The sequence below is a fragment of the Microtus pennsylvanicus genome, chromosome 3 (assembly GCF_037038515.1).
Source record: "Microtus pennsylvanicus isolate mMicPen1 chromosome 3, mMicPen1.hap1, whole genome shotgun sequence".
Classification (NCBI taxonomy): domain Eukaryota; kingdom Metazoa; phylum Chordata; class Mammalia; order Rodentia; family Cricetidae; genus Microtus; species Microtus pennsylvanicus.
In genome coordinates, this window is record NC_134581.1 from 27,761,959 (window position 1) to 27,786,954 (window position 24,996).

The 24,996-nt window shown below is 38.5% G+C and overlaps 1 protein-coding gene across 4 annotated transcripts in view; it reads left to right on the forward strand.

Annotated features, from left to right (window-relative positions):
• Positions 1–24,996, forward strand: part of Trpc1 (transient receptor potential cation channel subfamily C member 1) — a 54,785-nt gene that overhangs the window by 26,436 nt on the left and 3,353 nt on the right. For all 4 annotated transcript variants that reach the window (XM_075964972.1, XM_075964970.1, XM_075964971.1 and 1 more), the window contains 8 exons: positions 7,905–8,036; positions 9,910–10,105; positions 13,171–13,507; positions 15,381–15,520; positions 17,055–17,198; positions 22,406–22,581; positions 24,028–24,229; positions 24,459–24,653. In XM_075964972.1, coding sequence (XP_075821087.1) covers positions 7,905–8,036; positions 9,910–10,105; positions 13,171–13,507; positions 15,381–15,520; positions 17,055–17,198; positions 22,406–22,581; positions 24,028–24,229; positions 24,459–24,653 — 1,522 coding nt within the window. The remainder of the gene's footprint in view (positions 1–7,904; positions 8,037–9,909; positions 10,106–13,170; positions 13,508–15,380; positions 15,521–17,054; positions 17,199–22,405; positions 22,582–24,027; positions 24,230–24,458; positions 24,654–24,996) is intronic.

Genomic DNA, 24,996 nt, shown 5'->3' on the forward strand with positions numbered 1-24,996 from the left:
TCAGTTAGTAGAGCATGAGACTTTTAATTGCATGGTCATCTATTCAAGCCCCACATTGGGTGCCAGATAAAGAGGAATGGATCTCTGGGATTAAGTCAGATTTGTTAAACAGGTGCAGAATTTAAAGTACACTCATAATACAGAATGAGGCTCTAACACTGCTGATGTTTTAGCTGCTGATCCTCATTCCCAAGGGCAATTGGGGAGTTACAGGAAGGTCACCAAGCTGCTGCTGCCAGTGAGCCCTCTACAATCTAAGAGAGCACCTGACCCTCACCCTCCATTTTTACCCAGTCACGTATTCCCAGAAAAGACCATGCCCATATTGTCTGGCAGAGCAAATTCCCACAACATCTTAGTATATGACTTGTCCACTCATTCTCTTGACCTGTGAATTATTTTTAAATGTGTTGTGTTTTATATACATTTATACAAAGGATTTCCAGATTTCTTTCTATTGGTAACTTCTCCCTTAATTCTGAAGGATTGAAGAGTATAATTCTTTTCTAATATAGTATTAAGTAACAAACTAAGTTCACTCTTTTAAAATGTAAAATTCCGATAATGTAAATGTAAAATTTAGGCTATGTGGTGGTTTGAAAGAAAATGGCTTCCAGGTGGTGGTGGCACACACCTTTAATCCCAGCACTTGGGAGGCAGAGGCAGGTGGATCTCTGTAAGTTCGAGGCCAGCCTGGTCTACAAGAGCTAATTTCCAGGACAGGCTCCAAAGCTACAGAGAAACCCTGTTTCGAAAAACAAAGAAAGAAAGAAAGAAAGAAAGAAAGAAAGAAAGAAAGAAAGAAAGAAAGAAAGAAAATGGCCTCCCAAGAGAGTGGCACTATTAGGAGTTGTGGCCTTCTTGTTGGAGTAGGTACAGTCTTGGAGGAAGTGTGTCACTGTGAAGGTGGGCTTTGAGGTCTCATATATGCTCAAGACACTGCCCAGTGTCTGAGTCTACTTCCAGTTGCCTGCGAATCAAGATGTAGGACTCCCAGCTTCTTCTCCAGCACCATGTCTGCCTTCATACCACCATGTTATACCATGATGATAATGGACTAAACCTATGAAAATGTGAGCCATGCCATTGGCTTTCCTTTATAAGAGTTGTCATGGTTATGGGGTCTCTTCACAGCAATGGAAACCCTAACTAAGACGAAAGTTGGTATCAAGGACTGGAATATTGCTGTGATAGGCCTGACCACCTTTTTCTTTGGAAGAATTTGGACTTTGGTACTTTGGGTTAGGAAAGCAATGTAATACTTTAAGTGCTACTTAATGGACCATTCTAGTAAGAACATAGAAGACAATGATTTGAACTGTGAGTGGCTCAAGAGGTTTCCAAGGCGAAAAATTTTAGTATGTTGCCTAGAAATCTCTCTTGTGATATTTTGGTGAAGAAAGTGGCTGCTTTTTGCCCTTGTCCAAAAATTTGCCTGAGGTTAAAATGAAGAAATTTTGATTAATTCCTTTGGCAGAGGAAATCTCAAAACAGCCTTGTCTTAGTTAGGGTCTCTATTGCTGTGAAGAGACACCATGACCAAAGCAACTCTTATAAGGAAAAACATTTAATGGAGTAGCTCTCTTACAGTTTTAGAGGTTCAACCCGTTATTATTATGGCAGGGATCATGGAGGCATGCAGGCAAACATGGTGCTGACTATATCTTGATGAGAAGACAACAGGAAGTAGACTGAGGCACTGGGCATGGCTTGGGCATAGATGAGACCTCACAATCCAACGCCCACGGTGACATACTTCCTCCAACAAGACTGCATCTACTCCAACAAAGCCATATCTCCTAATAGTGCCACTCCCTATGAGCTTATGGGGGCCAGTTACAATTAAACCACCACATTTCATTCTCCATAAGTGTGTGACAATATCATAATGCAAAATGAATTTAATTTAACTTCAAAAGTCTCCATAGTTTATCACAGTCTCAACAATGTTTAAGAGTCCAAAGTTCAGAGTCTATTCTGAGAGTCATACAGTCTCTTAACTGTATTTCCCATCCCAAAATATAGGGAAGGGAATATAGTGAGGAAATGCTGGACCAAAGCAAGACCAAAAACCAACTGGGCAAACTCCAAACTCTGCATCTTCATGTCTAATGTCAAAACACTCTTTAGATCTCCAACTCCTTTCAGCTTTGTTGACTGCAACACACTTCTCTCTCTTGGGCTCGTTCCATTCCCTGTTAGCAGTTTTCCCCGACAGTTATCCCACAGCTCTAGCATCACCAATATCTTGAGTTCTTCAAGGCAATCCAGGCTTCAACTTCACAGCTTCACAAAATGGCCTCTTTGGGCCTCCATTCAGAGACACCCCTGACACTTGCTGGCTTCAGTGAGTTTCATTAGGTGTGGAGGCAAATTCCATAACCCATTTCTTCTATCCTTCACACTAAAACCAGAACCACGTGGCTGAACCTGCCACGTTCTGCTGCTTGCTAAGACTGGAACATGGCCCCCTTCATTCAGTTACATCTTCACCAGCTTCCTGTTTCTGATAATTTCCTTCACTGCCTAAGTTTGGTTATTCTGGAACTTGCTCTGTAGACCAGGCTGGCCTCAAACTCAGAGATCTGCTGGCCCAAAGGCATGCATCACTATATCTTGCTCTAAGCATTTCTTTCTCTTTTTTTAGGTTTATTTATTTATTATGTATACTGTGTTCTGTCTGCATGTATGCTTGCAGGTCAGAAGAGGACACCAGATCTCATTAGAGATGGTTGTGAGCCATCATGTGGTTGCTGGGAATTGAACTCAAGACTTCTGGAAGAGCAGCCAGTACTCTTCACCTCTGAGCCATCTTTCCAGCCCCTAAGCTTTTCTTTAGTTCCCTTTCACAAGTTGGAAATTTACCTGGGTGGAATCTTGCCCTGAGTTCACTACTCCCTTTATTCCATTTCTTAAATCTGTTTATGTCCTTGAACACAGAATTTAGGTCTATTCCACTTCCTGATGCCTCTTTTATCAATCTGTATGTTCTGAATTTTTATTTGCTCAGTTTGCTTTTGTTCATTATAAATCTTCATTTGAATTACCACTAATAACACAACAGAATATATTGTTTTGAGATTTTATTCAGACTACCACAAACCTAGTATAGACTGTGACTACTAGTATTCATGCTTATAATGAAAAGGAGCAAGCTGAGGAGTAAAGGAATACCAGTCTTGTGTTAGAGCTAAATCCAGTGTTTGGTGTTCAAAGAGATAAACAGATTAAGAAATGGACTAAAGGGAGTGGTAACCTCAGGACAAGATCCCACCCAGCTAAGTTCCCAACTTGTGAAAAGGAATTAAAGAAAAGCTGGTTCTGGAGAGATGGTTCAGCGGTTAAGAGCACTGGCTGCTCTTCCAGAGGGCCTGAATTCAGTAACCAGCAACCACATGGTGGCTTACAGTCATGTGAGATATGATGCACTCTTCTGGCATAAAGCTGCATAGGCAGACAGAGCACTCATACAAAAAAAATAAATGAATAAAAAAAGAATGGAAGGGAGGGAAGGAGGAAAGAAAAGGAAGAAAGGAAGGTAGAAAGGAAAGAAAGAAAGAGACAGACAGACAGAAAGAAGGAAGGAAAGAAAGAAAGAAAGAAAGAAAGAAAAAGAAAGAAAGAAAAAAGCTTAGAGCCAATTGGTGGCTCACGCCTTTAATCCTTTAATACGTCACTTGGAAGGCAGAGGCTGGTGGATCTTTGAGTTTGAGGCCAGTCTGGTCTACAGAGCAAGTTCCAGAATAGCCAAGCTTAGACAGTGAAGGAAACCATGGAAAACAGAAAGCTGGTGACACTGTAATTGAATGAAGGGCCATGTTCTAGCTGCAAGAGAAAGTGTGTTGCAGTCAACAAAGCTGAAAGGAGTTGGAGATCTGGAAAGTGTTTTAACATCAGACATGGAGATGCAGAGTTTGGAGTTTGCCTAGTTGGTTTTTGGTCTTGCTTTGGTCCAGTATTTCCTCTCTATGTTCCCTTCCTTATGTTTGGAATGGTAATATATATCCTGTGCCATTATGTGTTGGAAGTACGTGATCTGCTTTTTGAATTTTATTTTACAGGGGATTACAGTTAAGAAATTGTATGAATTTCAGAAGAGACTTTGAAACTTTAGACTTTTAAATAAGTCTGAGACTTATAGATCATGGGGATTTTTGAAGTTGGACTGAATGCATTTTTGCACTGTGATATGGCTACAAGCCTTTGGGGGGCCAGAAAGTGATATTAATGCTTTGAAAGAAAATGGCCCCCAAAAGGAGTGGCACTATTAGGAGGTGTAGCCTTGTTGTAATAGGTATGGTCTTGTTGGAGGGAATGTGTCACTGTGGAGGCAGGCTTTGTGGTCTCATATATGCTCAAGATACCACCCAGTGACTGAGTCTAGTTCCAGTTGCCTGTGAGTCAAGATGTAGGACTCTCAGCTACTTCTCCAGCACCATGTCTGCCTGCATGCCACCATGTTATACTATGATGATAATGGACTAAACCTATGAAAATGTAAGCCACCCCTTTAAACACTTTTCTTCATAAGATTATTATGGTCATGGGGTCTCTTCACAGCAATAGAAACCCTAAGATAGTATATTTATAAAGTTTATCATTGATCACTTTAACTTTAGAGTTTAACCATGTCAAACCAAAACTTTGTTTTAGCCACTCTTCCAGTACATAAAAACAACAGAGTCTAATTTTTATATCCATGTTGGCACTGTTTTTTCAAATCTTACCTAAATGGAATCATTTGGTTGCTTATGGATCCTGCACATGATCCTGCATTAAGTAACTTCTTAATACTTCTTTAGGTCTTTTCTTTTTCTAAACTTATGAGTTACCCACATATGTGTAATTGTCTAGTCAGCTAGGGATTTATGTAAACACTATTAATCCATCTGTGGTTTTCTCATTTCCAGAGTATCTCTTGACATTTCTGGTTGGTCCTCTACTGGCCTCATCTTGACTTGCAGGCTCAGTCTTGATAACCTAGTTTTCCATTGGTCATTTTGTCCAGTCCACTATTTGGTTCTTCTAAACCAAAGTTACAGGTTTACTAGCATGAACCTGACAAAACTATAGCTCTTTATTGAACAGGGAATAGGAAGGATTGAGGCAGAGCTCAGCCATAACTTCTTAAACTCAAGGGGAAGGGCATAAAACTTGTCAACAGTAAAAGGTTTGCAAATATGAAATGGCTAAAAATTCAAAATCGAACAGCAAATTTGGAGTGTTTCTGCCTGTATTGTGTTGTGCAGCTTCACTGAAGCCCACTTGTGCCTGAATGTCATCTAAAAGTAATGATAAAATTAATCAATGTAGATATATTGATGAAAGCATGGAGATAAGTTGTCTATACATATTTAGTAATTATAGTGCAGGCAGTTGCTTCTTCAGAAATACTTAAGATACAGATATGGTAGTACATGCCCATAATCTGAGCTACTTGAAAGGTTGATGCAGACAATTGGATGCTGTTTGTTTTGTTTTTTAGGTGGTATCTTGCTATGTTACCCAAACTAACCTTGAGTTCAAGCAATCCTCTGTTGTAAGGAGACCACTTGTTTGTTTCCGGCTGCTCAGCCCCGAAATAACCACACAGAAACTGTATTAATTAAATCACTGCTCGGCCCATTAGCTCTATGGTGTAGGAGGTCATTCTGACTATATGTTGCTTTCATTGGTTGAATCAAGAGACTGCCTTGGCCTTTTGATAGGACAGAATTTATGTGGGTGGAGTAGATAGAACAGAATGCTGGGAGGAAGAAGGCAGGGAGAAGGAGCTACCCGCCATGAAGCTGCCAGGTTAGACATGCTGAATATTTCCTGGTAAGCCACGGCCTTGTGGTGACATACAGATTATTAGAAATGGGGTGAATCAAGATGTGAGAGTTAGCCAATAAGAGGCTAGAGCTAATGGGCCAGGCAGCAATTTAATTAATACGGATCTCCATATGATTATTTAGGGGGTTAAGCTAGTCCAGCGGCCAGGAGCTGGGTGGTGGGACACAGCCCGCCGCTCCATTTACTACAGCTCTAGCTTCTAATTGGCTAACTCTTCATATTATTTAACCCATCTCCATTAATCTGTGTATCGCCTCGAGGCTGTGGCTTACCAGGTAAAGTTTCGGCATCTATCTCTGGTGGGGTTACATGGTTTCTCTCTGACTCTGTCATTTTTCTCTGAGCATTCAGTTTAGTTTGCCCCACCTTAGCTAAGTTCTGCCCTGCTATAGGCCAAATCAGTTTCTTTATTCATTAACCAATAAAAGCAACACATAGACACAAAGACTTCCCACACCATTTCTCCTTTTCTGTTTAAACAAAAAGAAAGGTTTTTAACTTTAACCTAGTAAGATTACATATTACAAAATAGGTATCAAGTAAAAATTATGGTTATAATATTTATACCTACTTTATCTTTTATTATAACTAAGGAAGACTATAACAATAAATTCTTCAACTCCATCAAAGACTCCAGAAGGATATAATATTATCTAAGTAAACAGGAAGTACATTGTAAGCAACTTCCAAACCTCTAGAATTGAAAGAGACATCTTCCTGCCCAAAGTTCTTCTATATCATTGGGGCATCCAATCTTCAGCTCACAGGTCCATAGCATCTAGCAGACTTTCCCATGAAGCAGGAAATTTCAAAGACAATTCCACCTATATTGGCAGTTTGTCAGTCACTTTCGTCTGTGTCCTGCAGAATTTCTGAAAGACTCTTTCATGAAGCAGGAACCCCAAAGAACTGTGTCACCTTCTTTAGGCAACTTCAGCAGTCATTTTTCTGTGGATTCTGCATGTCCAGTACATATAGCATAACATCAAGCAGTCCAGGCAAGAGCAGTTTCTTGCCAAAATGGTTAGCAAACTCCATAAGGAATTTCTTCAATGTCCATCATCCTCTTGAAGTAGATTGGTGCTGCCAGGAGCAGATGAGTCTCATTGTCATGAAAAGTCAAATTTCTTAAGAAATTTTAAATGCCATATTTTGTAGTCTTTGAAAGGTTTCAAGTTATCTATCTAACTAAAATAAATCTCTATATATCTAGAAAACCTAACTAATATGACTACAAGCTTGACTATTATAAATGACTCTATTAACCTATATTTATTAATTATTCATTACATTTTAAATGAGCTACACAAACACAATACCTTAATCAAGAGCAGAAATATACATATAAGAAAATTGACCTTAAATTTGTATCAGTAGACCAAGATTCATACCAATGCAAACTCTATTATATCATATCTCCCTTTAAATATAAACAAAGATATACAAACAATATTTGGAAATTTGGGCATGTTGTCTTCAAACTGCTTCCTGCTTTTTATTGGGCAAAGTAATTTTTTGAGTGGGTGTTCACAGTGACCTTTTAAGGGGTCTTGGTCCATGAAACTATATTAGTCTGGAAGGATTCCACAGGTTCTCATCTTCTGTGGAAACAAAAGAAGAACCTCTTTTCCAAAGCAACATATCCTTAGACCCAAATTCTGAAATCAAGATACCTTTATGTTGGTTTATCTTTGCAGTCCATACAATGAAATGTCTCTCTGTACTTAGCTCCTTCACAGTCAAAAAATTCAAAGAAGACACAATAATATACATAATCCAGACTCTGTGTAACCTTCAAGCTCCCAATCCTATCTCAGCTGCCTGAGAGCTGAAATTACAGTTATATCAAAGCAGCCAAAATTTTGAATATTTGAAAAGAGTTGGTAACTTAGAGCAGTGGACAACATTTTCCAGTATTTGTTTTTCAAAATATTTAAGTTTTAGGTGTTAGGGAAAATATCTTGAAATAAGCATATTTTAATATTTTGTACTTTTTAAGTTTATAAACATTGCATATTAAAACTAACAAGGGCAATTTTTTTACGTTGTGTAATCTAATTTTATCACAGGTTTCGTCTTGATATCTATAGATGTTTAGCCAGCCCAGCTCTAATAATGTTAACAGAGGAAGATCCAATCCTGAGAGCATTTGAACTTAGTGCTGACTTAAAAGAACTCAGCCTTGTGGAGGTGGAATTCAGGTGGGGAAGAATGGATGTCGTTATGTCTTTTGTTGTAGAATCTTCTGCTTCAATCTGTTTATAGAATGCATGATAATTTGCATTTATTTACAGTTAATCTAAGATGAGTAATGTTGTTGCCATTTGGAATTTTCTTTCTCTGTCAAAGTAACATGTTGGTGCTGATTAGTTGACTCCTCCTCTGTGCTTTGCCCTTCTGTAACCACACAGTCCCCAGGCAAACCTTGCAGTCCTCCTATGGTGAGTATTTCTAGTACCCTCTTACCAGCTCCCATTTTCAAAGTGCCAACAGGAACTGTACACTAACCCACTTTCCTGTCACAGTTGCCTATGTGGCCCCATCTTGAAAGTCAACAAAGTTCATTCACACTTGCAGAGCAGGATCAGAAAGCACAGGGTTTTTTTTAGCCTTAATACAATCATTCATAGTGTGTTCCTGAAAGTTCTGAGTCCAGAGACTTACAAAAGACTACATTTAAGTTTTCAGGTTTAGAACTGCTATTCTTTAAGTACATTGCATTAAAAAAAACAAAACAAAAAAACCTCGATATGACATCTATATACTTTGGTGAACTCATAAAATGAGGATAGGGCGTGGCAGCACACACCTTTAATCCCAGCTCTTGGGAGGCAGAGCTCACTTTTGTGAGTTCCCAGGCCAGCCTTGTCTACCCAGTGATTCCAGGCAGCCAGGGCTACAAAGTGAGACCCTATCTTTAAAAACAAAAGCAAAACAAAATGGGACAAAATCCTCATGAAGTCATATTTAAGGAACAATATCTTTGCTCATCACTATACAGCCACTTAATTGTCCTGTAATCTATTAGAGATTAAACAATTTAATAAATTATGTATTTTGCTCTAGCAGTCTATTAAATATTCATTTAAAAATGAGATGCCTTTGCAATAACACCTTTGATGCATGTTTCCATCTGCATTTATATTCCTAAACCAAAAGGCATGTAATATAATAAATATTTCATTTGCTGAAGAACTAATTGTTGAACAACAATTATTCACAGGTTATGGAGTAATGCAAAGAATGAGAAAAATATTGCCTTTAAGGAAAAGTTGTGAATTTTAAGTCTAGCTACATATAGCCAGTTCACAGAAATTTTTGCCATGTGCAAAGACTAAGCAGCCTTCCTGTTCACCTTGCTTTTTACATGAGGGGAAAAGCTAAATAAAATTATTTTCTAAAATCCAGCCTCTGATTCATGACTCATAGTTGTTTGTAATATACTTATTTTTGTTTAGCTGAGTTATAAATTTAATATAATTTATATTTAATAAATAATTATGTACTAAAACATCTTCATTTCTCATAAATTATATTAAGTATAGTTTTTATAAGTAAGTCAAAGACAGCGGTAAGGTTTGGAAACTAGCACTTCTGAAGAGAGTTCCTTGGGATATGCCATTGTGAATTTCACTCAGTGAACACTTTAAATGAGTCACAATACTTAATCAGTATTAGAAGTAGTGTGTACATTGTGGATTATTGAAGTTACTGTAGGTAAAAATCATCTAATAATATCAAAGATATTGCTTATATGAATAATGTCAAGGGAAATTTTAGCCATCTTACAGAGAATGAGAGAAGTGAGTTAGGTGAAAAATTGACCAAGTTTTATAAGCATTTCTCAGGGTATCAATATAGTAAGTATACTGTGTTCATCTGAAATCATCAGTGTGGGCACAGGAAGCTTATTTCTCCACAGGTGTGGAGACTCCTGTGACTGTCGCAGGAAACGAGCAGATCTTCTGTGGCCCTGTCAGAATTTAAAGATTACTGAGTAAAGTAATTTCTAGTGGTGTAATCTCATTGGGCAGTGGGAATGACATTCCTAATAGCAGACTATGCATTTTATAGGAATGATTATGAAGAGCTAGCCCGTCAGTGCAAAATGTTTGCTAAAGATTTGCTTGCACAAGCCCGGAATTCACGTGAACTGGAAGTTATACTAAACCATACATCTAGTGATGAGCCTCTTGACAAACGGGGACTACTAGAAGAAAGAATGAATTTAAGTCGTCTAAAACTTGCTATCAAATATAACCAAAAGGAGGTATGAAGGTTTCTGCGATATATCTAAATTATTTTCTTTACCTTTATTTTGTTTATTGTTTGGTTCTCAAATAAAATAAAAAAGTTGTAACAATATAGAACACATTCATAACTCAACAATGTAAATACAACTTGAAGGAAGGGCCATGCTAGCATCTGAAAGTAGAAGTAGATACTGTTTGTAGGGTGGTCCCTCGGAGCTCTGGGGTGTGACCATTAGCCGGGACCATGAATAGCATGGTCTCAGATGGGTGCTCAGAAAGTGGAGCTCCTGAGAACTCAAAACTGAAACCTGGGAAGAGCACGGTAATTACAGTAGGCAGTGAGGCCATGGGCCAAGAAGCAGCTAAGGGCTGACTGGTGTGTTTTCGTGTGTCTGTGTTTCTTGAGCTTTTTACAGCTTGGTGGCTTTGGGGTGGAGGACCTTTTTACAGGGCAACTCCTAACTCTAAAAGTCAGGTTGTTTTTGGGTTTTGGTAAAGATTTTTGTTTTGTTTTTCTTTTCCTTCCTTCCTTCCTTCCTTCCTTCCTTCCTTCCTTCCTTCCTTCCTTCCTTCCTTCCTTCCTTCCTTTTTTTTTTTTTTTGGTTTTTCGAGACAGGGTTTCTCTGTGGTTTTGGACCTGTCCCGGAACTAGCTCTGTAGACCAGGCTGGCCTCGAATTCCCAGAGATCCACCTGCCTCTGCCTCCCGAGTGCTGGGATTAAAGGCGTGCGCCACCACCGCCCAGCTTTCCTTTCTGTTTTTAAAAAAGATTTATTATGTATACAGTGTTCTGTCTGCATGTCTGCCTGCAGGCCAGAAGGGGGAACCAGATCTCATTACAGATGGTTGTGAGCTAACAGGTGATTTCTGGGAACTGAACTCATGACCTCTGCAAAAACAGCCAGTGCTCTTAACCTTTAAGCCATCTCTTCAGCCTCTAAAAGTCAGTATTTATATGAAGAAGGTGAAAGAAGCCTTTCAGAGGTCATATTATGTCCCTTATGCTAGAATGTAGTCTCTTCTGCTGGCTATAGTAATCACAGGTTACTGAATTAAAGGACAGATGGTAACAGTGATTTCCTCCTCTCTCCACCTCTTGATGACAGGAATATTAGAGAATCTTTGTTCCATGCCTCAAACCACTTAGCACATTTGTAGCTGAAATCTTGTTATTCTAGATACTACTTAATATAATTTCTAATTAAGGGATGTCAAGTATAGTGTTAGGGTTGAGTTTTCTTTAATATTTACGGAAAGGTGACATCCCCTAAGTTCTGGCTGCTGCTAAAAGTGGTTTGGGAAGAAAGACTTTCATTCCCAGGCATCTCACTGGAATCCAACAGAAAAATGGGGGATGAAGTAAGGGACTGCAGGGACGGCTGAGTGGTTAGGAACATAGCCTAGCGGACCGAGGTTCATCTTCCAGCACCCAAATGGCTGCTCACAACTGTCTCTAACTCCAGGTTCAGGGTGTCCAGTGCACTCTTCTGGTCTCTGTGGGCACCAAGCACACACTGGTACATAGACATACGTGCAAGCAAAGTGTTTATACACATAAAAAATTAAAGAATGACATAAATCATTGCTAAAATGAATATAGTTATATTAGAAAAATTCTTGATAAGCATGATAGGATGCTGTGCAGTTGTTTTTTTATTGCAGGCTAAAATTCTGTGAATTAGATTCCTGAACTATCAAGATAAATCTTTTTTTGTTTTTGCTTTTCAAGACAGGGTTTCTCTGTATATCCCTGACTGTCCTGGAACTTGCTCTGTAGACCAAGCTGACCTTGAAATTCAGATATTCACCTGCCTCTATCTCCTGAGTGCTGGAATTAAAGGCGTGTGCCACCAAAATCTTTTAAAAATATAATATTCACAAAATGCTATTTTACATTACTTGAATAATATGATTATACTTTAGTAATATGAAATCTGATTACGTTATATTAGAAAATACTGCCATTTAAATTTGTAAGCTAAGAAACTCTGTGTAACTTGTACAAATTAACTTCTGTACTTGAACTAGCATTTTGCTCTTATTTGAGATTTTCTTCTCACATGAAATTCAACATTAGCCAAGTTTAAGAGTATCTTATTTTTAAGGGGCTGGAGTAGTGGCTCAGTGATTTAGAGCACTTGTTGCTGAGGACACCTGGTTCAAATCCCAAAACCCACATGGTGGTTCACAAACATCTGATGCATTGTTCTTACCTCTGTGAATACCATGCATGTAATGGTGCACATACATATGTGTACGTAAAACAGACATACACATAAATAAAGCTGAAAAATGGTTTTTAAGAGAGTATTTTTAATGGCTCAGGCCTGTAATCCCAGCTGCTGAGGCAGGAAGATCACAAGCCAAGAGCCAGCCTGGTCTGAGGGCGCAGCTGCAGCTGAGTGGTAGAGCTTGTCTACCACGTGCAAGGCCTAGCTTCAGTCCTCAGCACTACAGCCAGTGTCTCTGACGTAGTTTAAGTTCCTCCCAGGACTTTCATGAAGTGTGCAGAGATCTAATACATGGACCACTTTTTGTCATGCCATCTGAGTTTCTCACAACCCAGAAGCTAAAGCCAACACTTTCTCAAAGATTAGTTAGTGCTGTCTCTATGGACTGCATATTAACATATACATACTGTTTGTCTTTGTACTGGTTTTTAAAGGCTCTTGATAGTCTTTAAATGTGATCAGCTCAATGCAGTAGGTTGCTAATATTTTTGATTCCTAAAATGGCATTGTGCTGTGAATAAGGTGGTATACTAAGAATTTGATGCTTAATCTTCACTAGTTTATGAGGAGCTACTATTGCTATCCAGATATTAGAGATGAGGACTGGGAAGCTTAGAGAGGTTGAAAACTTATTCATAGTTATCTAGTCTGTGAGAGTTTGAATTCGAACTGTGTAATCGGGCTCCATAGTCTATGCTCTGAGCCTCTATACTCTTAGTTATAAAAGGAAAAGGACATATTACAGTATGTAAGGTATTTTCATCTAATGTTAAGACTGAATATCATCCAGTTACTATTTAAAGGTTTTATTTCCCTTTTTTGTTTTTTATGTTTCTGTATGTCCTTTTCAGTTTGTCTCCCAGTCAAATTGCCAGCAGTTCCTGAACACCGTTTGGTTTGGACAGATGTCAGGTTACCGCCGTAAGCCCACCTGTAAGAAGATAATGACTGTTTTGACAGTTGGCATCTTCTGGCCAGTTTTGTCTCTATGTTATTTGATAGCTCCCAAATCTCAATTTGGCAGAATCATTCACACACCTTTTATGAAATTTATTATTCATGGAGCATCATATTTCACATTCTTGCTGTTACTAAATCTGTACTCACTAGTCTACAATGAAGACAAGAAAAATACAATGGGCCCAGCTCTTGAGAGAATAGACTACCTTCTCATACTGTGGATTATTGGTAAGTGTCAAGTGACTTTGAAAGATTTGCCTTGTTATTTAATATTCCTTGCTTTGTGACATTATGAACATGGAGTTCAATTTGCAATTTTGTCTTTTGTCACAGGTAAAATATGAACATTTATTTATTTATTTCATGATCATTTATCTAATACTTTTTCTTTTTCAAGACAGGGTTTCTCTGAGCCTGTCCTGGAACTAGCTCTTGTAGACCAGGCTGGCCTCGAACTCACAGAGATGCGCCTGCCTCTACCTGCTGAGTGCTGAGATTAAAGGTGTGTGCCACCACCACCCAGTTTATCTCATACTTTTATGAAGGTTAATGTTCCTGATTTTATAACTTTGTATTCCTTAAATACATGAAATTTAAAACTACTTGGATTTGTTTACCTTCCTGCTTAAGAAGCTTCTCTACTGGGTGGAATTTTTCAATTTCCTCTTACACAGTAGTGTACTTGTGTAAATAGAGGCTAGCAATAAACCATGGGTGTTATTCCTTAGGAATATCCACCTTATTTCTCACTGAGGGGTAGGACTTGGTGATTAGACCATGCTGGCTGGTCAGCAGGCCCTTGTGATCCTCCTGTTTCTGCTGTTGGTATTACACGTGTATGCTACCATACCTGGCTTTGTGTGAGTGCTAGGACTCTAACTCAAATCATCATGCTTACACATAACTGAGCTTTGCAGCTTGTAGGTTAAAAGTTTATTTTTAAAAATTGTATTTATGTGTACATGTATGCATGTACATGCACAGGTGCCAAAAGTCACAGTTGGATGAATGTGTTGCTCAGTTGTTCTCCACCTTGTTTTTTGAGACAGGTCGCTCACAGAACCTGGATTTCACCAATGTGGACAAGCTGGCTGGCTCTAGGGATCTGCCCGTCTTGGCCTCCACAGCACTAGGGTTACTGGTGTATGCTGATGCACTTGGCTTTTTATGTCTGTGCTGGCGATCTGAACTCACTTCCCCAATCTTGCATGGCAAGCAATTTGTCCTTAGCCCTAAAAATCATTTATTCTTGGACTATGTTAATGATTATTAAGCAGAAAGTATAATTTTTTCTTAGTGAATGCTCTTTTGTATATGGCATATATTTTTTTAGGTATCTTAAAACTTAAATTTCACTTTCAGACATCTTAACAACTATTTTGTTTCATTGTATCAGTGGTTTTATTACTAAGAATTTACCAAGTTTTGTAGTTATAATTCGCTTTATATTATAAAGATATTGTTTACATTGAGATGAAAAGAGCTCCCTTGTGACTCAGTCTGTAGGTCAGTTATTTGTCATGGAAATATAAGCTCTGAAGAAATGATAAGAGTTAGCCTTGCGTGGTGCGGTGCATGGACTTTAATCCCATCACTCGGGAGGCAGAGGCGGGCAGATCCCATGAGTTCGAGGCCAGCCTCATCTACAAAGTGAGTTGCAGCGCAATCTCTAAAAGCGACAGAGAAAGCCTGTCTTGAAAAACAAAAAAACAAAAAACAAAAAAAAAGGAAATGATAAGAGTTTGAAATAATAAATGTTTTTATTTTCTAAAAGACATTTTATGAGTTTTACATATTTAATAAATGTTTACATGACATTCTTCAGGGATTAACTGTCCTGGACCTTGTTGTTTTGGTGGAAAAGTAAGGGATTGTGTAGATCCTTATTGTTTATTTGTGGTCTTTTAGAGAATTCCTTTATTTTTTTTTTCTTTCAAATTTTAAAAGCTTTTCACTAAAAGGCTCTTCTTCCCCCTCCTGCCCCCCAGCTCTAGTGCCTTTGTAATACAGCTATAGTTAACCCAAGTGTTATAAACACTTGCTCTTCAAGTATTATTTAGTTTATTATTGAATTAACGAATCTGCTGTTTTACTGTTTTAGGGATGATCTGGTCGGACATTAAGAGACTCTGGTATGAAGGGCTGGAAGACTTTTTAGAAGAGTCGCGTAATCAGCTCAGCTTTGTCATGAATTCCCTCTACTTGGCAACCTTTGCCCTCAAAGTGGTGGCTCACAACAAGGTGACTGTTCACTGTCAATCAAAGATACAGACATTTATTTAAAGGACTAATATACTTAGCTATGTAACTCAGAGTTACTAGAAACCCAAATCTGTGTCTGGTGTGTTTTTTCATTTTAAAACAATCTGTGTGGATCTAGTTGCTTACTTTTTCAGTAGTTTGAGTGGTTTACCTTTTCAGTGATGGTTACCTGCTATAAGTTGGGTCCTATGGTTGGTGTTAGATGTACTGCATTTAATTTAATCCTCACAATTGATGATTACCTACATATGCTAGATTCTGTGGTTGATGTTAGATATACTGTATCTAATTACATTCTCACAGGAATTCTTTAAGATTCTCCTTATCCTCATTTTGCAAATAAAAAAATGACTTAGAGATATTAGGCAACATACCTAAGATTATGGTTTTTTTAAAAGGTGATTTAAATACAGATGCCAGGTATTTGCTTTCTATCAAGTGTCTTATTTCTTCATTTAGCTCATTTACCATATATACTTAAGAACTCTTCTAATTTTACACTCATCAATATTTATGGTTTCTCAGAGCCAGAAAATGTAATAAGCTCTATGTTAGCTATGGGGTGTCACATTTAAGGGACTAAGATATATAACATTTCATGATTTTATTTTGGCTATTTACAGATTATAGAAAGAGCAAAGTGATTCTTACCGGCTTATTTAACATCTGTTTCCTAACATGTTGGTCGGAGAGAGATTCAATGACTGAAGTGAGAAGTTTCTAAAACAATCAAAATTGGTCATATGTAAATGAATGGCCTGATAGTTGGGTCACATTCATTTTTCAGACTAAGTTTTTTAGTTCTAGAAGTAGTTTTCTTATCCAAACAGGACACATTGAGAGTGGAAGGATGCGTGGCTAACAGTCCCACAGAACAGCTGGGACAGGGAGATGCCCCATGTCTAGCTATAACAATGCATTTTTCTACTTGAAAGAGGGGCAACTTTTGTGGTTTGCTCTAAATTCCTGAGTCAAATGTCTAGGTTTAGTATGGCATCTGATTAACTGACAGCATCCATTCTCACAATTTGTGTTATAAAATTTAAGGAAACCTGCCAATATTTCACTCATAAAAAGTGTAATAATAAGTGTTTTTTGTTTTATTTTGCTTTTTTTTAAAAAATTATTTATTTTATGTGCTTTATCTGCAGTGTGCCTTTTTGCCAGAAGAGGGCATTAGATTCCACTATAGATGATTGTGAATCACCATGTGGTTGCTGGAAATTGAACTCAGGACCTCTGGAAGAGCAGCCAGGGCTCTTAACCACTGAGCTATATATCTCTAGCCCCTAATGATAAGTTTTATGACCTGTTGTGGTTTTTTTTTAACCAAAGAATTTCTGGTAAATTTCTGCATATAAAGTGCTATTTCCTAGTATACGTGGAAAGCTTTTATTTGGCTAAAACATTATTTAAGTCTCCTACAAGAAGACAGTTATGATAGTTTTCTTTCAGACATTTCATATGTCTCTTCATTTTCCTGATTGACTTTGGCTTCTCTTTCTGCCTACAGTTTCATGACTTTGCTGACCGGAAGGACTGGGATGCATTCCACCCTACACTTGTAGCAGAAGGGCTTTTTGCATTTGCAAACGTTTTGAGTTACCTTCGGCTCTTTTTTATGTATACAACCAGCTCGATTTTGGGTCCACTGCAGGTAAATAAAGGTCTTAAATAATGTTTGTTACATATCACTACTATTGTATCAGATTATTCACTTCAACACTGTTCTCATGATGTTAAAACTACACTTGGGATTTGAAAATGACTAGCAAATACTTTGTTTCTGGCTCATAAGTAATTTTCTTTCAAGAATTGAAACTTTATCAAGCTGTGGTCCAATGGCCTTTGGTTCAATCAAGCTCTGGTCCTTTCTTCATTTGCTGGCCATAGATATCCTTAAAATAATTGTTCTGCTTCACAGAAAGGAGTAACAAGTTGGGTGATGATGGCGCACGCCTTTAATCTCAGCAGTCAAAGAGGCAGAGGAGGCAGATCTCTGTGAGTTCAAGGCCAGCTTGGTCTACAAAGTGGGTTCCAGGACAGCTAGGGCTGTTACACAAAGAAACCCTGTCTCAACCCCCACTCCCCAAAAATAGGAGCATCAAAAAAGTCTGTTTCTTTTACCAAAATAAAGTTCATATTTTAACTTTGAAAGATAGTTGACTTTTAATAAAAAAATACTATCTATATGATTTTAATACATAGATATGTACATGTGGAATGAATAGCAATATGAACATAAAGACCAGGCTGGGAGAATGGAAATCCACTATTGTAAGGCTTTCTTTCAACTGTATACAAAGTGATATGATATCACTTAAAACTAGGCTGTGATAAGATGGGTGTCATAAACCCTAAGGCAATCTATGAAATAAAGCAGTTAGAGTTAATAAACCAACAGAGGACATGAAATAACATTTAAAATTATCAAAATAAGACAGTAAAAGAGAAAAAAGGAAAAAAGTCCAGATGAATTAAAGAGGAAGAAATAACAATAGATGTAAATAGTTCAGTGCCGCCACAGCCAGGTCTGTCACAGCTGTGCCGCATGGCCTAATACCAATTTCTGTCTTAGTTAAGGTTTATTGTTCTTTGGGTTTTTTTTTTCTCTTTCTCTCTCTGATAAACACCATGACCCAAAGGAACTTGTAAAGGAAAGGGAATATTTAAGCTTAAAGTTCTACATTAAGGTCCATCATTGAAGAAAGTCAAAGCAGGAAGTCAAGGCAGAAACTTTGGAGCAGGAACTGAGGCAGAAGCCATTGGAGAATGTTAGTTCCTGATTTGTTCCTCATAAATTATTTTTTTGTATGCCAAAGATAAATCCTAGTTGGGACATGTATGTGCTTTTTTCATGTACTATTGAGTTTGGTTTGATGTACTATTTGGTTTCATGTACTATTTGAGTAAAGACATTTTTCTTTTATAAATTTTATTACATTTTTTTAAATATTTTGGTGTATGGGTACTGTCTTAGTCAGTGTTTTATTGTTGTAAAGAGACACCATGACCAAGGCAACACTTATAAAAGAAAACATTTAATTAGGGGCTTGCTTACAGTTTCAGAGGGTTAGTCCATTATCAACATAGTGGGGAACATGACAACACACAAGTAGACATGACCCTGGAGCTGAGAGCTTTACATTTTGATCCACAGGTAGTAGGGACAGGAGGGAGAGTAGGGAGAAGGCTATGAGGAGGTGGAGAGGGAGAAGACAAGACACAGAGACAGAGACAGAGAGACAGAGACTGGGCCTGACGTGGGCTTTTGAAGGCTCAAAGCCCACTCCCAGTGATAGACCTCCAACAAGGCCATACCTTCTAATCCATTCAAGCTGTTCCACTCCCAGTGATAGACCTCCAACAAGGCCATACCTTCTAATCCATTCAAGCCGTTCCACTCGCAGTGATAGACCTCCAACAAGGCCATACCTTCTAATCCATTCAAGCCGTTCCACTCGCAGTGATAGACCTCCAACAAGGCCATACCTTCTAATCCATTCAAGCCGTTCCACTCGCAGTGATAGACCTCCAACAAGGCCATACCTTCTAATCCATTCAAGCCGTTCCACTCGCAGTGATAGACCTCCAACAAGGCCATACCTTCTAATCCATTCAAGCCGTTCCACTCCCAGTGATAGACCTCCAACAAGGCCATACCTTCTAATCCATTCAAGCCGTTCCACGCGCAGTGATAGACCTCCAACAAGGCCATACCTTCTAATCCATTCAAGCCGTTCCACTCGCAGTGATAGACCTCCAACAAGGCCATACCTTCTAATCCATTCAAGCCGTTCCACGCGCAGTGATAGACCTCCAACAAGGCCATACCTTCTAATCCATTCAAGCCGTTCCACTCGCAGTGGCCAAGCATTCAAATAGATAAGACTATTGGTGTTATTTTTATTCAGATCACCATATATGTGCATGTTCCATAGCATGTGAGTTCTACAGACCTAACTCAATTGTCTGACCAGGCAGCACGTGCCTTTATCTGCTGAGCCATCTTACTGGCCCTTATTTTGGTAAAGCATTTTATACGTTTATTGCAGGGATATTTAAGCCTATATCACTATTTTCTTATAGTCTTTGTCTGCAGTTGGCATCAGGGTGATATAAATGATATTTTTATCATTGGCCTTATAAAATGAATTGAACATTTTTCAAATTCTTCACAATGGATTTGTATTAAATTTTAGAAAACATTTCATAGTTTTTCACTGAAGTCATCTGATCCTTGTTAAGAGATTTTTATTATTGATTCAGTTTTTTCAGTGGTTATAGATCTATCCAGACTGTCTCTATCTTCATGACTTATTATTGAGGTTGTATATATCTAGGAATTTGTCTATTTGGACTACCCAATTTGTTGTTCATAGTAGTATCTTATGATCGCCCCATTTGCTCTCTCTCTCTGTCATTCTCTTACTCTTTGCCTCTTTCTTTTTTCAGTTAAAATTTATGTATGTGTTCATTTGTACGTACACATATGTGTGGAGGTCTGAGGTTGATTTCACGTCTCTCTTGATTGCCCTCCACCTTATTTTTTTTAAAACAGGGTTTCTCAGTGAAGTTGATGCGCATTGACTGCCTGTATTGTGTGGCCAGTGAGCTCTGGAATCTGTCTATCTCCTTTTTCTTCCTTGCAAATGACCATACTTGGCATTTTTGCATGGTTACTGGGGATCCTCATGCTTGTGTAGGAGGCATATTATTGGTGACCCATGTCCCCAGCCCACTTTTCTCTCTCTTAGGTGTTGATGGAGGTTTCTGTCCCACCCCGTCCCACAGCTGTTCATTCCCAAAGAAACACACAGAGGTCTGCATTAATCATAAACTGGTTGGTATATTAGCTCAGGCTTCTTAACTCTTATAACTTATATTAGCCCATAATTCTGGTTTGTGTTAGCCACATGACTTGGTACCTTTTTCAGCTAGGCATTTCATCTTGCTTCCTCTGCATATGGATGATGGCTGCAGACTGAATCTTTTCTCTTCCCAGAATTCTCCTGTTCTCATTGCCTCACCTCTACTTCCTGTCTGGTTGTCCTGCCTATACTTCCTCCCTGGCTACTGGCCAATCAGCATTTTATTAAACAAGTACAAGAAACAAATTTTTACAGTCCCTGGGCTCTGTGATCCTACTGCCTCAACCTCTGGTGCCAGAGAGCAGATGCGCTCCTCCACACCCAGCTTTATTTCTATTGTTCTGACGCCAAGAGTGTTCTTCCTCAGTCTGCACTAAAATGAACTCTTTTGTAAACCTCTGTATTGATAGTTTAATTCCCTTTTTTGTTTCTTTACACTTTCATTTTTGTGATAATAACATATTTACAAAATGTCATAATGCTTATGACCTTTCCGTCCTCAAGCTGTTTACCTATCACATGCATGTTTAATATTCCAGACAGGGCCTACTACTGTGATATCCACTGTACTATTTTTCCTCAAGCTGTTTACCTATCACATGCATGTTTAGTATTCCAGACAGGGCCTACTACTGTGATATCCACTGTACTATTTTTAGTTCTGTATTATAAGAACTAACGTCAGTTTCTGGTGTTCTCCCACTGTAGTAGCTCACCTTACTATTCAAGTTGGTTACACTTATTTTTTAATTAGTTGTCTTAAGTTTTTTAAAAATTAAGATTATGTCACTGTAAGTAGTTACTTAAAAAACTCTATTTATAAATAAGTGAATAGTGCCAGATATTTTTTCAAAGGTCATTTTTCCTGAAGTTGTCAAAAGCAATTACTTTATTACTGCCTTAGCACATTTCCTGCTGACTTAGGTGTAGGATGAATTCTAATTGGTCTTAGTAATAAAAACTCGGAGTCAGCTACCAGGGGTGAAAGCTGAAGGATTATGAAGCAGAGTGACCAGCCCACTTTAGCATTCTTACCTCTGCCAGTGCTCAGACCACAGGGCTGATCCTGTCCTCAGACTGACTGCTCCTCAGGCTGCACTGCTCTCCTGTCTCCGCCCCCCACCCCGCCTTATATTCCTCTCTCCGCCCAGCCATATCACTCCTGTCTCCACCTCTCTAGTGCTGGGATTAAAGTCTGGGATTCCGAGTGCTGGGATCACTTTTGTGTGATCTGTTTCTCTTTTAGACAGATTCAGTCTTGTGTAGCCCAGGGTGGCCTTAAACTAACAGAGATCCATCTGTCCCCTGAGTCCTGAGATTAAAGGTGTGTGTCACCACTGCCTGGCTGCAAGTGGCTTAGCTTTGCATTCTAATCTTCAGGCTAGCTTTATTTGTTAAAACACATACAAAATATCACTACACTTAGGTATGATTATATTATGAATATTCACAGTCTGAATGAATGGCTTTGTTTTCCTAAGTGACCTATTAGAATTGCTTCTAGTACATTAAATAGGAAAATACATTTCTTCTCTTTCTCATATATTTTGAGGCCAGTTTGGTCTACAGAACAAGGTCCAGGACAGCCAGTGCTTCCCAGAGAAACCCTGTCCCAAAAACCAAACAATCAAAACACACATACACACACACACACACACACACACAAACACAAACAAAAACAAAAACCCCACAAATATTCCAATTTTTTTTAAAAAATCAAGATTTGTTAAAACTACCTAATCTTCAGACACTGGAGGAGTATTAAAGAAAATAAAATTTACCTTGAATAAAGCTGGGTTTGTTGGTTTTGCTTCATTTTGTTTTCCTACAGCTGGAGTTTTGATGTTCTTAACATACTGAAATATTTCAGCCAGGTGAAATAATGGATATGACTTGTGGCTCGTGTTAGTCTTCCTTTTGATCCTGGGTAATTTTATATTAAATAAATAGTTTTCCCAACAGCTTTAATGGACACCTTGTGATATGTCTACAGATTTCGATGGGACAGATGTTACAAGATTTTGGGAAATTTCTGGGGATGTTCCTTCTTGTTCTATTTTCCTTCACAATTGGACTGACACAACTCTATGACAAGGGGTACACTTCCAAAGAGCAGAAGGACTGTGTCGGCATCTTCTGTGAACAACAAAGCAACGACACCTTTCACTCGTGAGTAGCTTCAGATCTTACTAGATGGACTTTCTGCTGCTGAGTTCTGTATGGGTTAGTCATTGCATGAATAGAGCTTAAATTGATCTTTTTTCCACCCTTTCTTCTGAGACAGGGTTTCTCTGTAGCTTTAGAGCCTGTCTTGGAAATAGCTTTTGTAGACCAGACTAGACTTGAACTCACAGAGATCTGCTTGCTTCTGCCTCCTGAGTGCTGGGATTAAAGGTGTGTGCCACCAAAGCCCAGCTACTTAAACTGATCTTAAAAAAATCCTTTTTAAATGTCTGTAAGCTTTAACAAATGCTCATTTTTCATCATCTTTACCTATAGGACCTTCAATAATAAATCCAAGTCATTGCATGTGTCTTCTCTGCTGAAGTTTGTCTGAACAGAACTCTTGACAAATTTATATTCTTAGCACTTTGGGAAGTTTCTTTTATTCATCCCATATATTAGAATGCTCAGCATTTCTGCCCCCAAACTATTAAATACCTGTAGAAGCTATTGGTTGCTATCACAGCCCAGAGCATTCATGTTTTCAACACTTCATGAGAGGTCACTAGAATTCAGAATCCTTAGACCTTAAGGGCCAGTTCCCCAGTTGATCATAAAGAATGGTACAGCCACTATAAAGTAAACAGAATACTTCCCCTCAGGTTCCTTTTCCAGTGCTGGGGATCCAGGCCAGGGTTCTGTATGTGCTAGCAAGTGCTAACCCCCAGAGAGCTGCATCCCTGGTCTTATTCTCCTCAGCCTTAAATAAAATACGGATGAGTATGTACTGCATATCTGTTGTGTTCATATTGTGTGCCACAATTCTTTAGGTACTTTGTATGTCTTCCCATTTGAAGAATAAAATTTCTGGGCTAACCAGGATAAACAGGTAATAGGGATGACCATATAGGACCTTGCTGTCTGATTTGGGGCTATTGCGATACAGTCATCTGAAGGTTGAAGCAAAGGACTGGATCTAACTAGATAACCTATGAACTGCTGTGTTGAGACTAGAAAGACAGCAAAAATAAATAAATAAATAAAATAGTAATAATATTTTTGAGTGTGTTTTCTCATTTAAAATAAGACTTTAGGGACTGGAAAGATGACTCAGTGGTTAAGAGCACTTACTATTGTTGCAGAGGACCTGGGTTTCTACTTGATGGTTCACAACTATAACTTCAGTTCCAGGGGATCTGGTGCCTCTTCTGCCCTCTGTGACATCATGCATACATGTGATGCACATATATGCACTCAGGCACACACACATAAAACAGAAATAACATTTAAAAATGACTATATGTACTGTGAAAGTAAAAATAACACAACAAAATTATTTTATAATGCATTATGCAAAATTATTAATGGTTCATATGTATAATTTTGATATAAATGCATTATCTGTTCTTGCTAATTAATTCCTTTTTAAACAGACTATATTTGCCCTTTCAGGTTCATTGGCACCTGCTTTGCTTTGTTCTGGTACATTTTCTCCTTAGCACACGTGGCCATCTTTGTCACAAGGTTTAGCTATGGAGAAGAACTGCAGTCTTTTGTTGGAGCTGTGATTGTTGGAACTTACAATGTCGTGGTTGTGATCGTGCTTACGAAGCTGCTGGTAGCCATGCTTCATAAGAGCTTTCAGCTGATAGCAGTAAGTGCTCTCTCCAAATCACGTGAAATGCATGAAATGAAATCACTGAAGATTATAGAATTACGGAATTAAATATAGACTTTAAAATTGCACATCTTTGGCCAATTTTTAATCTGTAAGGTGTGGTGACATTTAGACAGTTTTAATCAATATTTTCTCCAACCTGTCCATATGCGCTCATGTTTGTGTTTGTGTTCTTTTTTTATCCTGCTTTTTCCTTGCCTCATAGAATCATGAGGATAAAGAATGGAAGTTTGCTCGAGCAAAGCTATGGCTTAGCTACTTTGATGACAAATGTACACTGCCCCCACCTTTCAACATTATTCCTTCACCAAAGACTATCTGCTATATGATCAGCAGCCTCAGTAAGTGGGTTTGCTCTCACACATCGAAAGGCAAGGTCAAGCGGCAAAACAGTTTAAAGGTGAGAAATTAGAAGCTTGAATTGCACCACAGTTTTATAATTGCTAATTTCACTTTTATTTTTTCTTTGTTTTATTTTTTTGAGATGTAGTCTTACTGACTATATAGCCATGGCTGACATGGAACTTGCTATGTAACCCAGGCTGGCTTCATATTTGCAGAAATCCTCCTGTCTGCCCACCATAGGCTGGGATGATGGGTATGTGCCACCATGCCCAGTTCAGGTGTTTGTTACAGGATACTTCATCACACTGTGACCCCGAGAGATTGCCTTATTTACTGGAAAAACCTGTTTCTAACTGTGGTATGGCTCAGACCTGGCACAAACCTTTAATCCAAGAGCA